Below are 14,484 nucleotides of genomic sequence, written 5' to 3' on the forward strand. Positions count from 1 at the left end.
ATGTGTCTGAAAATTAAACAGAGCTGATTGAGAAGAGATTATGCCACTACTTTAGAAACGAGGGGCGGGGGTGGGTCATAGAAAGCGACGTTTCAATGTTTAACTTTGCATAATGCTGTTCAATGAAATCTCACAAGAGACAGGTGTGAGGATGAGGTCACATCCTTTCATTAAAGGTCAATCTTATTCTGATTTTGTTTTTTATTGAGAGGATTGCTGCCTTGCTGATTCACAGTGCAGGCTTATGTGTGATGTGTTTATAATTTTGCCAGTGTTCAGCCTCTATAAGCACATAGTATCCCAGACCAGTGCTGCAGACACTTGTTGTGACAGACAGCACAGCTGTCCACATCTGTACCTCTGCGCAGTGGTGTTAACACTGTGATATTCCTGATGTTCACCATGTATTCTGCTGGTTTGCATACTACATTCATATTAATACAGCAGCACCTGAAAGCAAATTACTGCTGAGAGCCGCCAGCACAGAGAGCAGTAAAAAAAGGACTTTAAACACCCTGCTGTTGCCTGGCAACGCAACAGGACTCTCTTTGCCACGGTCACAGAGAAGCAGCAAGGCATTTGGTTCAGAACAAGTCACATTCTTTTAATGTGGGTCGCAAAATGCAAACTCCACTTCCAGGGCTGTGTCAGGGGGAATAAAAGGCTGGTGCTGAAAGTGTAAAACTCTGTTTTAAAGGCTTTGGGTAATATAGCTCATGTTTATGTTTCTGGTAACAGCCCTTTTTGCTTCACTGCTGGTTTATTGAACATGGTGTTAATTCAGTCAGGAACTGTCAGTATAATGTCTGTTTAGGGAAGTTAGTGATCTAAAAACATAAGAACATAAGAAAGTTTACAAACGAGAGGAGGCCTTTCAGCCCATCTTGCTCATTTGGTTGTTAGTAGCTTATTGATCCCAGAATCTCATCAAGCAGCTTCTTGAAGGATCTCAGGGTGTCAGCTTCAACAACATTACTGGGGAGTTGGTTCCAGACCCTCACAATTCTGTGTAAAAAAGTGCCTCCTATTTTCTGTTCTGAATGCCCCTTTATCTAATCTCCATTTGTGACCCATGGTCCTTGCTTCTTTTTTCAGGTCAAAAAAGTCCCCTGGGTTGACACTGTCTATACCTTTTAGGATTTTGAATGCTTGAATCAGACTATTCAAGACTGAATAGATTCAATTCTTTTAGCCTGTCTGCATACGACATGCCTTTTAAACCCAGGATAATTCTGGTTGCTCTTCTTTGCACTCTTTCTAGAGCAGCAATATCCTTTTTATAACGAGGTGACCAGAACTGAACACAATATTCTAGGTGAGGTGAGATTGTAAAGTTTTAACATAACTTCCCTTGATTTAAATTCAACACTTTTCACAATATATCCGAGCATCTTGTTGGCCTTTTTTATAGCTTCCCCACATTGTCCAGATGAAGACATTTCTGAGTCAACATAAACTCCTAGGTCTTTTTCAGATTCCTTCTTCAATTTCACTATCTCCCATATGATATTTATAATGCACATTTGTGTTGCCTGCGTGCAGTACTTTACACTTTTCTCTATTAAATGTCATTTGCCATGTGTCTGCCCAGTTCTGAATGCTTTCTGGATCATTTTGAATGACCTTTGCTGCTGCAAAGCAATTAGCAGCAAGTTAAATATTATCCTGATGAGGAAAGTGTGTGTGTGAGTGGGAGTGGGTGCAGAATCTCATTGTCATAAACTTTGTTTAACCTGAATTATAAAAACAAATATATAATAACAAGGAATATGTGATGCTTGTTATGCAGTTGAATGTATTTCATGAGATGATAATAGCCTTATTTTATTGAAAAGAGCCTATAACCATCTGAAACCCTCACTCTGGAGTGGAACTGGAATAAATGAGGTGATCACCAAACTCAACACAGGAAACTTGAGCGCTGCGTCTTTTGGCAAATAGGGCCCGTATTTTCAACGCGCTGTAATGAGAAGTCATAACTTATTTCATTTATTAGGGGGAAGTTATAACCACACACTTTTGTAATTACACCTGTTTACAATTCATTCATTTGAATCCTAAGTTACATTTAGTTTAAAATGATGGGAATTTTCAACATATCCTATGAAGTCCAGTGGTAAATAATCCCGGCCCGTGTGAATCCAGTGAAAGATACGTCTGGACATTCTTGTGGAGCGGTTCTGCACGGCATTGATGTGCTTGTTAGTTCAGCTCGTACCTTAATGTCTGAATAGAGAGCACACGTAAAATGAAAAACAAATACATGAAAACACAACTTAACATAAAATACATACAGACCAGTGTTCCTCACCTGTCTAATTTTTTTTTATTTTTTTTTTATAATTTTAGTCGTTGCCAATTAGTTTTTTTTTTTATTATTATTATTTTCTCCCCAATTTGAAATGCCCAATTATTTTTTAGGCTCAGCTACCACCCCTGCGCTGACTCGGGAGGGTGAAGACAAACACACGCTGTCCTCCGAAGCGTGTGCCGTCAGCCGCCCGCTTCTTTACACACTGCGAACTCACCGTGCAGCCGCCTCAGAGCTACAGCGTTGGTGGACAACGCAGCTCTGGGCAGCTTACAGGCAAGCCCGCAGGCGCCCGGCCAGACTACAGGGGTCGCTGGTGCGCGGTGAGCCGAGGACACCCTGGCCGACCTAACCCTCCCTCCCCCCGGGCGACGCTCGGCCAATTGAGCGCCGCCCCCTGGAAGCTCCCGTCCACGGTCGGCTGTGGAACAGCCTGGACTCGAACTCGCGACGTCCAGGCCTCACCTGTCTGTTTTACCCAATCCGCACACTCTATATAATGCACTGAAAGCACGCAATCACCTTCATTCACCACCACAGTTTCAACATTTCATGTAGATAGCGTGAGCGGGTATTTCAGTCCTCATTTCAGCTATGTCAATAGGACTGCTCAATTCATGTAGATAGCGTGAGCGGGTATTTCAGTCCTCGTTCCAGCTATGTCAATAGGACTGCTCAATTCAGTAATTAATGGCAATGGATAGGAACAAGGTCCTGAAACAGCCATAAATTAGCAACGCTGACTGAATCCCATCTTGTTCACCTCAATAGTGCATGCCGATCGGCCTGGTCCCCATTCACTTCATTCACAGTCCCGACCTCATCCTGCATGTCACTAGCTAGTTTTTCCCATACAAAGAAAAACTTAAGGGAAACGATTAGAAAGCAGTGCTGCAGTTCCAAGGCGTGGCAATGTTGTGGTTTCAATTATTACTCAACTGACCAGCTGTATTCCTTGAGGACTCCCAAGCATTCTGCTCCCAATGCTTTTCTTCCTACAGCAGGTTCAATCTGTGATAAACTGCTGGATGCCATGCAGTGACTGCTTCATATGACAATGCTCTGTGTGGAACATGAAGAGAGCTGACAAGAAGCAGGCTGAATATCCCTGATTTGGAGCACTTTGCAAGAGAAAAGCATCTGCTGCTGGCTGTAGATTGAAACACACACACACACACACACACACACACGCACACACACATAAAAGTATATAAAATAAAACTTCTCCTAAGTACAAGTTTTACTACTTAAAAAATAGAACATCTAAAAGTTGTATTTAATTAAAGTAGTTTATAAATGTATGTGGAAAATGTGGGAACACAGGGGGGGTTACACGACAATACCACTGAAATTGTAAAAATAATTACCCCAAATGCAATGTCTAGAAAAGAAAAAAAGGGCAACGGGAGACTACAGAAATCACCACCAGGGTGAGAATAATAATAACAAAAAGATCCAGATTTGCAATTGAATTTGTCACAGAGTGGCGTACTTTCAAATTTAAAATGTGATTGAAACTTTGAACCTTGAGGCATGTTTATAATAAGTGCTGCAGCAGCTGACAGACGGGCTCCTCCACTGACACTCTCAATAACTTGTGCTGAAGAACGTGCTAACCAAGTTTCCCTGCAATCAGATCAGCGTTTTGTCTCAAAGTGCCAGTGCCAGCTGGGGATGATAGGGTGCAGCTCCTTTGGGACTGACCTCACACACTGACTCTGTACATCATCTCCTGATTGCTCCCGATGGACGAGGAGCAGATCCAAGAAAAAAATAAACTGAAATGCTGTCCAGGAAAAAGTGTTCCAGCTCTTTACTTCCTGCTAGACTGTCCAAGAAGGTTGGTTAGAGGCTTCCCAGGTCCTCATAAACTGATTCTGGAGAACTGGTGCCAGCAGCATCTAGCAAGTCCTCCTGGCCCCTGTTCACCAGGGGCAGACTGTTGTTGTTGCTCTTCATCACCTTGCTGTAAATGTCCTTGCTGTTGGAGTTGTTGAAGTTGGCTTTGCCAAGGGGCAGGGGTGGTGGCTCTTTCCTGGATATCTGTGGCTTGGGTGCTGGTTTGGGCCCCTTGGGTCTCGGCTGCTGCTGCTTTTCGTAGGGAGGCACGCAGTAGTCGTCAGTGCTGGGGTTGTAGGGGATCTCGTGGCCCGTCTGATCGTCTACGCCCTGCTTCCTCCACACACTGGCTCCCAGGCGAGCCTCGTCATACAGGGAGCTGACGGCGGGGGGCGGCTGCCAGGCCCTCCCTTCCGGTTCGTCGTAAATGTGCTCCTCGGTGTCCAACTCCCCGTTCCTGCCTCCTCCTTCGAGGATGAGCCCAGACGCTTTCTGTGCCAGGTCGTAGGTGACACGGTCGTAGATGTCAGAGTAGAGGGGCTCTGCCTTGCCTGGCTCGTCTGCACCGTGCCTCTGCCTGGGCGTGGGGGCCGGGGGTTTAATGCTGTCCACGGGGTCGGAGTACAAGGACTCCACAGAGGGCTTGGGCGGCCGCACCGAATCCATGGGCTCGGAGTAGAGGCTGGCCTGGTCCTGCAACAGGGACGAGCTTCTGGGGAGTCTGAGCAGGGGGGAACGGGGAGGAGTGCTGGGGGATTTCGAGGACAGGCTCGGAGGATCAGGAAGGTTGCGTGCCTTCAGGAGCTTGTCTTCCCTCTTGGTGAAGATGCCGTCAGCCGAGCCATGCTTGCTGCCCGCTGGGGTGTCTGACTCAGGCTCTGTGATCTTGGTTGCACAAACTGCACCCCCTCCCCCTCCCCCTGACTCTGTGATGGCGCTGCGTATCTGCTGGCTGGCCAGGCTTTCCGAGTCGAGAGAGGGGTAGCTCTGACGGTTCTCTTCAGCCTGCACCTTCTGCTCCTTGATGGCAGCCTCCACGATCTGGAAGATCTCGTTGCCCTGCTTCGTCTCGAAGGTGAAGTTCCCCGGGCCTGAGTCACAGCGCCGGCCGGCTTCGAACGAGAACATCACCTGGCAGAGACAAGGACAGCCAGTCACTAACCGTACTCTTTACAGAGATTTCCTAGGGTATTTACTCTACAGAGTATTTCCATTTAATGCACACTTAATGATCTGTACATTTCATTACACCATGCAGCACACTTGGGAAGTGTCCTGGAGAAACCCACACGTTCAGTTTCTTTAGATGACCTCTACTTGCTGCACCCTATAACCAACCGAATGCAACAGCAGAGGCACCACAGGAGCTTTTCAGACGGTTTGTTTGCACCTCATCACCACTGACGAAGGGTTAATATATAATTGAATTGCAAAAAAAAAACATGTCATTTTTTATAACAATACATTTGAAGTGATTATTTAAAATTAGCAGTAAAACAAAAGTTTGTTTTTTTTTAAATACATTTCAGCGCTGCAAGAATGTGACTGAAAGAGCTTAAAACAAGACTTAAAGTAATTATGTTGTGTTTTGGTTAGCTATGCATGTAGAACTTACAGATAAACATGCTTAAAGAGTAAGTGACTAAAGTAACCACAGGTTAAGCACATCTAAGAGATAAACCCGGGTTTATGCATATGGCCCTACATGCTTAGCAATACAAGTGGGTATTTGGGTTAGTTTGGGTTGGATTTGCACTCCAATTCTCTGAAATGGCCTTGAGTGTTGCATAAACCCAGATAAAAGCACAGGAAGTACGCTGTTACACAAGTTGCAGTTTTTAACATAATTAACTTTGACCTAATTAAAAAATACACAGGCATACTTGATCATGGTTTGAGGCTGCAGAGCGTTCTAGAGAAAATTAGCACAAGCAACAAAACAAAAAAACAAAAAATTAAAAAATGTGGCAAAAAAGTTTTAAAAAGCCTAGAAAAGAAATCGTGTTTGATCATCAGTGGCTGGTGATGTCTGTTCTATTCGTCTGTTCTAACAAGCCTATTTAATCAGAGTCAAATACAGGCAGCGTGTGTTTGTTTCTATGCAGTACAGCTCAAACCCCACTATAGCAGGGCTGTTTTAGGGAATGTTTTGAACTGCTATTTTTTTAAGGATTTTTCCTAAACATTCTCAGTGATTTGAAAATGAGAAGGATCTTCGAACCCTCTCTAAAGCAGCTGATACATGGGTTTGTGAGCTGCAAACTCGATTTCAAGCATTACACTTTTATGATCAGGATCTCCATCGTCATGTTATATTTGTGTATGCTTGTACCCGAAGGACTTTTCTTAAATGCATAGCATGGTATAGTATAGGAGCCCTTAAACAACTACATATTTTAATTTACCAACATGGACTCACTGTTACAAACATTCACATAAAGTTGTGAGTCTTTGCTCAGTGAAACGGTCTGTCTGACCGGAGTGGCGCTTCTATCAAAACTCTTTAAATATTTACTGCTATTAGATAAAGACCAGTTTTAACTGTGCTTCGTTGCAGTCGCTGGATTTCGTGCACAGAAGGGGTGTATTCCTCCATTTGCTTTCCTTCTGCTAGTACCTGCACAGTATATTAAGTATTGAACATATTTTCTGCAACCAGAACAAGATTTTTTTTTTTTTTTAAAAAGCTTTTTATTTTCCTTGGGCATTCTCAAAGCTATTTAATCAGAATTGTCATTAGCACACTTTTTTTCTTAAAGGAAAAAAATCACCAATTACAGTTCTTAAACAAATACAAAACCATTTCAGGCTTTGCACAAGCCCCTAAATTAAATGTCTGAGTGGTTTGGTGTCTTTATTTGGTGTATTTTCTCATTATGAAAAAATAATGATTTGTAGTAAATAGCTCTTGAGGAATCCAGTCCACTGTGCTGCAAAGTGTTTCCACTGCCAGCTAATAAATAGCATCAATAACCGTGATAAATAAAATACAAATAAAACAAAAAGCTTTTTAAACAACGCATGCACGGAGAAAGACACGAGGCACTAAACTGATCAAGCTTCTTTCTGTATATTAAAAAGAAAGAGCAGACGGGCTTGGTTTCATTTTAAAATGTGGTGGATGTGCAGTGCTGGTGGCTGATGGTGTGAGAGAGTCAGGAGGCTGTGGGGTCCAGAGGTTAAAGAAAAGTGCTTGTAACCAGGAGGTCCCCGGTTCAAATCCCACCTCAGCCACTGACTCATTGTGTGACCCTGAGCAAGTCAGTTAACCTCCTTGTGCTGCGTCTTTCGGGTGAGACGTAGTTGTAAGTGACTCTGCAGCTGATGCATAGTTCACACACCCGAGTCTCTGTAAGTCGCCTTGGATAAAGGCGTCTGCTAAATACACAAATAATAAATAATAATAATGATGTTATTAATGTGATGCTGTTGATGGTGTGAGAGAGTCAGCACTGCCCCAGGTAAATGATGTTATTAATGTGATGCTGTTGATGGTGTGAGAGAGTCAGCACTGCCCCAGGTTAATGATGTTATTAATGTGATGTTGTTGATGGAGTGAGAGAGTCAGCACTGCCCCAGGTTAATGATGTTATTAATGTGATGTTGTTGATGGTGTGAGAGAGTCAGCACTGCCCCAGGTTAATGATGTTATTAATGTGATGTTGTTGATGGTGTGAGAGAGTCAGCACTGCCCCAGGTTAATGATGTTATTAATGTGATGTTGTTGATGGTGTGAGAGAGTCAGCACTGCCCCAGGTTAATGATGTTATTAATGTGATGCTGTTGATGGTGTGAGAGAGTCAGCACTGCCCCAGGTTAATGATGTTATTAATGTGATGTTGTTGATGGAGTGAGAGAGTCAGCACTGCCCCAGGTTAATGATGTTATTAATGTGATGCTGTTGATGGAGTGAGAGAGTCAGCACTGCCCCAGGTTAATGATGTTATTAATGTGATGCTGTTGATGGTGTGAGAGAGTCAGCACTGCCCCAGGTTAATGATGTTATTAATGTGATGCTGTTGATGGAGTGAGAGAGTCAGCACTGCCCCAGGTTAATGATGTTATTAATGTGATGCTGTTGATGGTGTGAGAGAGTCAGCACTGCCCCAGGTTAATGATGTTATTAATGTGATGCTGTTGATGGAGTGAGAGAGTCAGCACTGCCCCAGGTTAATGATGTTATTAATGTGATGCTGTTGATGGTGTGAGAGAGTCAGCACTGCCCCAGGTTAATGATGTTATTAATGTGATGCTGTTGATGGAGTGAGAGAGTCAGCACTGCCCCAGGTTAATGATGTTATTAATGTGATGCTGTTGATGGTGTGAGAGAGTCAGCACTGCCCCAGGTTAATGATGTTATTAATGTGATGTTGTTGATGGTGTGAGAGAGTCAGCACTGCCCCAGGTTAATGATGTTATTAATGTGATGCTGTTGATGGTGTGAGAGAGTCAGCACTGCCCCAGGTTAATGATGTTATTAATGTGATGCTGTTGATGGAGTGAGAGAGTCAGCACTGCCCCAGGTTAATGATGTTATTAATGTGATGCTGTTGATGGTGTGAGAGAGTCAGCACTGCCCCAGGTTAATGATGTTATTAATGTGATGTTGTTGATGGAGTGAGAGAGTCAGCACTGCCCCAGGTTAATGATGTTATTAATGTGATGCTGTTGATGGTGTGAGAGAGTCAGCACTGCCCCAGGTTAATGATGTTATTAATGTGATGTTGTTGATGGAGTGAGAGAGTCAGCACTGCCCCAGGTTAATGATGTTATTAATGTGATGCTGTTGATGGTGTGAGAGAGTCAGCACTGCCCCAGGTTAATGATGTTATTAATGTGATGCTGTTGATGGTGTGTGAGAGAGTCAGCACTGCCCCAGGTTAATGATGTTATTAATGTGATGTTGTTGATGGAGTGAGAGAGTCAGCACTGCCCCAGGTTAATGATGTTATTAATGTGATGCTGTTGATGGTGTGAGAGAGTCAGCACTGCCCCAGGTTAATGATGTTATTAATGTGATGCTGTTGATGGTGTGAGAGAGTCAGCACTGCCCCAGGTTAATGATGTTATTAATGTGATGCTGTTGATGGAGTGAGAGAGTCAGCACTGCCCCAGGTTAATGATGTTATTAATGTGATGTTGTTGATGGAGTGAGAGAGTCAGCACTGCCCCAGGTTAATGATGTTATTAATGTGATGCTGTTGATGGTGTGAGAGAGTCAGCACTGCCCCAGGTTAATGATGTTATTAATGTGATGCTGTTGATGGTGTGAGAGAGTCAGCACTGCCCCAGGTTAATGATGTTATTAATGTGATGCTGTTGATGGTGTGAGAGAGTCAGCACTGCCCCAGGTTAATGATGTTATTAATGTGATGCTGTTGATGGAGTGAGAGAGTCAGCACTGCCCCAGGTTAATGATGTTATTAATGTGATGTTGTTGATGGAGTGAGAGAGTCAGCACTGCCCCAGGTTAATGATGTTATTAATGTGATGTTGTTGATGGTGTGAGAGAGTCAGCACTGCCCCAGGTTAATGATGTTATTAATGTGATGTTGTTGATGGTGTGAGAGAGTCAGCACTGCCCCAGGTTAATGATGTTATTAATGTGATGTTGTTGATGGAGTGAGAGAGTCAGCACTGCCCCAGGTTAATGATGTTATTAATGTGATGCTGTTGATGGAGTGAGAGAGTCAGCACTGCCCCAGGTTAATGATGTTATTAATGTGATGCTGTTGATGGTGTGAGAGAGTCAGCACTGCCCCAGGTTAATGATGTTATTAATGTGATGCTGTTGATGGTGTGAGAGAGTCAGCACTGCCCCAGGTTAATGATGTTATTAATGTGATGTTGTTGATGGTGTGAGAGAGTCAGCACTGCCCCAGGTTAATGATGTTATTAATGTGATGCTGTTGATGGAGTGAGAGAGTCAGCACTGCCCCAGGTTAATGATGTTATTAATGTGATGTTGTTGATGGTGTGAGAGAGTCAGCACTGCCCCAGGTTAATGATGTTATTAATGTGATGTTGTTGATGGTGTGAGAGAGTCAGCACTGCCCCAGGTTAATGATGTTATTAATGTGATGTTGTTGATGGTGTGAGAGAGTCAGCACTGCCCCAGGTTAATGATGTTATTAATGTGATGCTGTTGATGGAGTGAGAGAGTCAGCACTGCCCCAGGTTAATGATGTTATTAATGTGATGTTGTTGATGGAGTGAGAGAGTCAGCACTGCCCCAGGTTAATGATGTTATTAATGTGATGTTGTTGATGGTGTGAGAGAGTCAGCACTGCCCCAGGTTAATGATGTTATTAATGTGATGTTGATGATGGTGTGAGAGAGTCAGCACTGCCCCAGGTTAATGATGTTATTAATGTGATGCTGTTGATGGTGTGAGAGAGTCAGCACTGCCCCAGGTTAATGATGTTATTAATGTGATGCTGTTGATGGTGTGAGAGAATCAGCACTGCCCCAGGTTAATGATGTTATTAATGTGATGCTGTTGATGGTGTGAGAGAGTCAGCACTGCCCCAGGTTAATGATGTTATTAATGTGATGCTGATGATGGAGTGAGAGAGTCAGCACTGCCCCAGGTTAATGATGTTATTAATGTGATGCTGTTGATGGTGTGAGAGAGTCAGCACTGCCCCAGGTTAATGATGTTATTAATGTGATGCTGTTGATGGTGTGAGAGAGTCAGCACTGCCCCAGGTTAATGATGTTATTAATGTGATGCTGTTGATGGAGTGAGAGAGTCAGCACTGCCCCAGGTTAATGATGTTATTAATGTGATGCTGTTGATGGTGTGAGAGAGTCAGCACTGCCCCAGGTTAATGATGTTATTAATGTGATGCTGTTGATGGAGTGAGAGAGTCAGCACTGCCCCAGGTTAATGATGTTATTAATGTGATGCTGTTGATGGTGTGAGAGAGTCAGCACTGCCCCAGGTTAATGATGTTATTAATGTGATGCTGTTGATGGTGTGAGAGAGACAGCACTGCCCCAGGTTAATGATGTTATTAATGTGATGTTGTTGATGGAGTGAGAGAGTCAGCACTGCCCCAGGTTAATGATGTTATTAATGTGATGCTGTTGATGGAGTGAGAGAGTCAGCACTGCCCCAGGTTAATGATGTTATTAATGTGATGTTGTTGATGGAGTGAGAGAGTCAGCACTGCCCCAGGTTAATGATGTTATTAATGTGATGTTGTTGATGGTGTGAGAGAGTCAGCACTGCCCCAGGTTAATGATGTTATTAATGTGATGTTGATGATGGTGTGAGAGAGTCAGCACTGCCCCAGGTTAATGATGTTATTAATGTGATGCTGTTGATGGTGTGAGAGAGTCAGCACTGCCCCAGGTTAATGATGTTATTAATGTGATGCTGTTGATGGTGTGAGAGAGTCAGCACTGCCCCAGGTTAATGATGTTATTAATGTGATGCTGTTGATGGTGTGAGAGAGTCAGCACTGCCCCAGGTTAATGATGTTATTAATGTGATGCTGTTGATGGAGTGAGAGAGTCAGCACTGCCCCAGGTTAATGATGTTATTAATGTGATGTTGTTGATGGTGTGAGAGAGTCAGCACTGCCCCAGGTTAATGATGTTATTAATGTGATGTTGATGATGGAGTGAGAGAGTCAGCACTGCCCCAGGTTAATGATGTTATTAATGTGATGCTGTTGATGTAGTGAGAGAGTCAGCACTGCCCCAGGTTAATGATGTTATTAATGTGATGCTGTTGATGGAGTGAGAGAGTCAGCACTGCCCCAGGTTAATGATGTTATTAATGTGATGCTGTTGATGGTGTGAGAGAGTCAGCACTGCCCCAGGTTAATGATGTTATTAATGTGATGCTGTTGATGGTGTGAGAGAGTCAGCACTGCCCCAGGTTAATGATGTTATTAATGTGATGCTGTTGATGGAGTGAGAGAGTCAGCACTGCCCCAGGTTAATGATGTTATTAATGTGATGCTGTTGATGGTGTGAGAGAGTCAGCACTGCCCCAGGTTAATGATGTTATTAATGTGATGTTGTTGATGGTGTGAGAGAGTCAGCACTGCCCCAGGTTAATGATGTTATTAATGTGATGCTGTTGATGGAGTGAGAGAGTCAGCACTGCCCCAGGTTAATGATGTTATTAATGTGATGCTGTTGATGGTGTGAGAGAGTCAGCACTGCCCCAGGTTAATGATGTTATTAATGTGATGCTGTTGATGGTGTGAGAGAGTCAGCACTGCCCCAGGTTAATGATGTTATTAATGTGATGCTGTTGATGGAGTGAGAGAGTCAGCACTGCCCCAGGTTAATGATGTTATTAATGTGATGCTGTTGATGGAGTGAGAGAGTCAGCACTGCCCCAGGTTAATGATGTTATTAATGTGATGTTGTTGATGGTGTGAGAGAGTCAGCACTGCCCCAGGTTAATGATGTTATTAATGTGATGCTGTTGATGGTGTGAGAGAGTCAGCACTGCCCCAGGTTAATGATGTTATTAATGTGATGCTGTTGATGGTGTGAGAGAGTCAGCACTGCCCCAGGTTAATGATGTTATTAATGTGATGTTGTTGATGGTGTGAGAGAGTCAGCACTGCCCCAGGTTAATGATGTTATTAATGTGATGCTGTTGATGGAGTGAGAGAGTCAGCACTGCCCCAGGTTAATGATGTTATTAATGTGATGCTGTTGATGGAGTGAGAGAGTCAGCACTGCCCCAGGTTAATGATGTTATTAATGTGATGTTGTTGATGGTGTGAGAGAGTCAGCACTGCCCCAGGTTAATGATGTTATTAATGTGATGCTGTTGATGGTGTGAGAGAGTCAGCACTGCCCCAGGTTAATGATGTTATTAATGTGATGCTGTTGATGGTGTGAGAGAGTCAGCACTGCCCCAGGTTAATGATGTTATTAATGTGATGTTGTTGATGGTGTGAGAGAGTCAGCACTGCCCCAGGTTAATGATGTTATTAATGTGATGCTGTTGATGGTGTGAGAGAGTCAGCACTGCCCCAGGTTAATGATGTTATTAATGTGATGCTGTTGATGGTGTGAGAGAGTCAGCACTGCCCCAGGTTAATGATGTTATTAATGTGATGTTGTTGATGGTGTGAGAGAGTCAGCACTGCCCCAGGTTAATGATGTTATTAATGTGATGCTGTTGATGGAGTGAGAGAGTCAGCACTGCCCCAGGTTAATGATGTTATTAATGTGATGCTGTTGATGGTGTGAGAGAGTCAGCACTGCCCCAGGTTAATGATGTTATTAATGTGATGTTGTTGATGGTGTGAGAGAGTCAGCACTGCCCCAGGTTAATGATGTTATTAATGTGATGCTGTTGATGGTGTGAGAGAGTCAGCACTGCCCCAGGTTAATGATGTTATTAATGTGATGCTGTTGATGGTGTGAGAGAGTCAGCACTGCCCCAGGTTAATGATGTTATTAATGTGATGCTGTTGATGGTGTGAGAGAGTCAGCACTGCCCCAGGTTAATGATGTTATTAATGTGATGCTGTTGATGGAGTGAGAGAGTCAGCACTGCCCTAGGTTAATGATGTTATTAATGTGATGTTGTTGATGGTGTGAGAGAGTCAGCACTGCCCCAGGTTAATGATGTTATTAATGTGATGTTGATGATGGAGTGAGAGAGTCAGCACTGCCCCAGGTTAATGATGTTATTAATGTGATGCTGTTGATGGTGTGAGAGAGTCAGCACTGCCCCAGGTTAATGATGTTATTAATGTGATGTTTTTGATGGTGTGAGAGAGTCAGCACTGCCCCAGGTTAATGATGTTATTAATGTGATGCTGTTGATGGTGTGAGAGAGTCAGCACTGCCCCAGGTTAATGATGTTATTAATGTGATGTTTTTGATGGTGTGAGAGAGTCAGCACTGCCACAGGTTAATGATGTTATTAATGTGATGTTGTTGATGGTGTGAGAGAGTCAGCACTGCCCCAGGTTAATGATGTTATTAATGTGATGCTGTTGATGGTGTGAGAGAGTCAGCACTGCCCCAGGTTAATGATGTTATTAATGTGATGTTGTTGATGGTGTGAGAGAGTCAGCACTGCCCCAGGTTAATGATGTTATTAATGTGATGCTGTTGATGGAGTGAGAGAGTCAGCACTGCCCCAGGTTAATGATGTTATTAATGTGATGCTGTTGATGGTGTGAGAGAGTCAGCACTGCCCCAGGTTAATGATGTTATTAATGTGATGTTGTTGATGGTGTGAGAGAGTCAGCACTGCCCCAGGTTAATGATGTTATTAATGTGATGCTGTTGATGGTGTGAGAGAGTCAGCACTGCCCCAGGTTAATGATGTTATTAATGTGATGCTG

General features: G+C 43.5%; 1 protein-coding gene across 2 annotated transcripts in view; it reads right to left on the bottom strand.

Annotated features, from left to right (window-relative positions):
* Window positions 1-1,342: 1,342 nt before the first annotated feature.
* LOC117420573 (docking protein 1-like) overlaps window positions 1,343-14,484 on the bottom strand; it is a 37,850-nt gene continuing 24,708 nt past the window's right edge. Inside the window, exon 4 of one of the 2 annotated variants that reach the window (XM_059034795.1) lies at window positions 1,343-5,281. In XM_059034795.1, coding sequence (XP_058890778.1) covers window positions 4,157-5,281 — 1,125 coding nt within the window. In that variant the 3' untranslated portion in view covers window positions 1,343-4,156. The remainder of the gene's footprint in view (window positions 5,282-14,484) is intronic. The other variant, XM_059034789.1, reaches the window with a different exon arrangement.

This window comes from Acipenser ruthenus, chromosome 1 (assembly GCF_902713425.1).
Source record: "Acipenser ruthenus chromosome 1, fAciRut3.2 maternal haplotype, whole genome shotgun sequence".
Lineage (NCBI taxonomy): Eukaryota > Metazoa > Chordata > Actinopteri > Acipenseriformes > Acipenseridae > Acipenser > Acipenser ruthenus.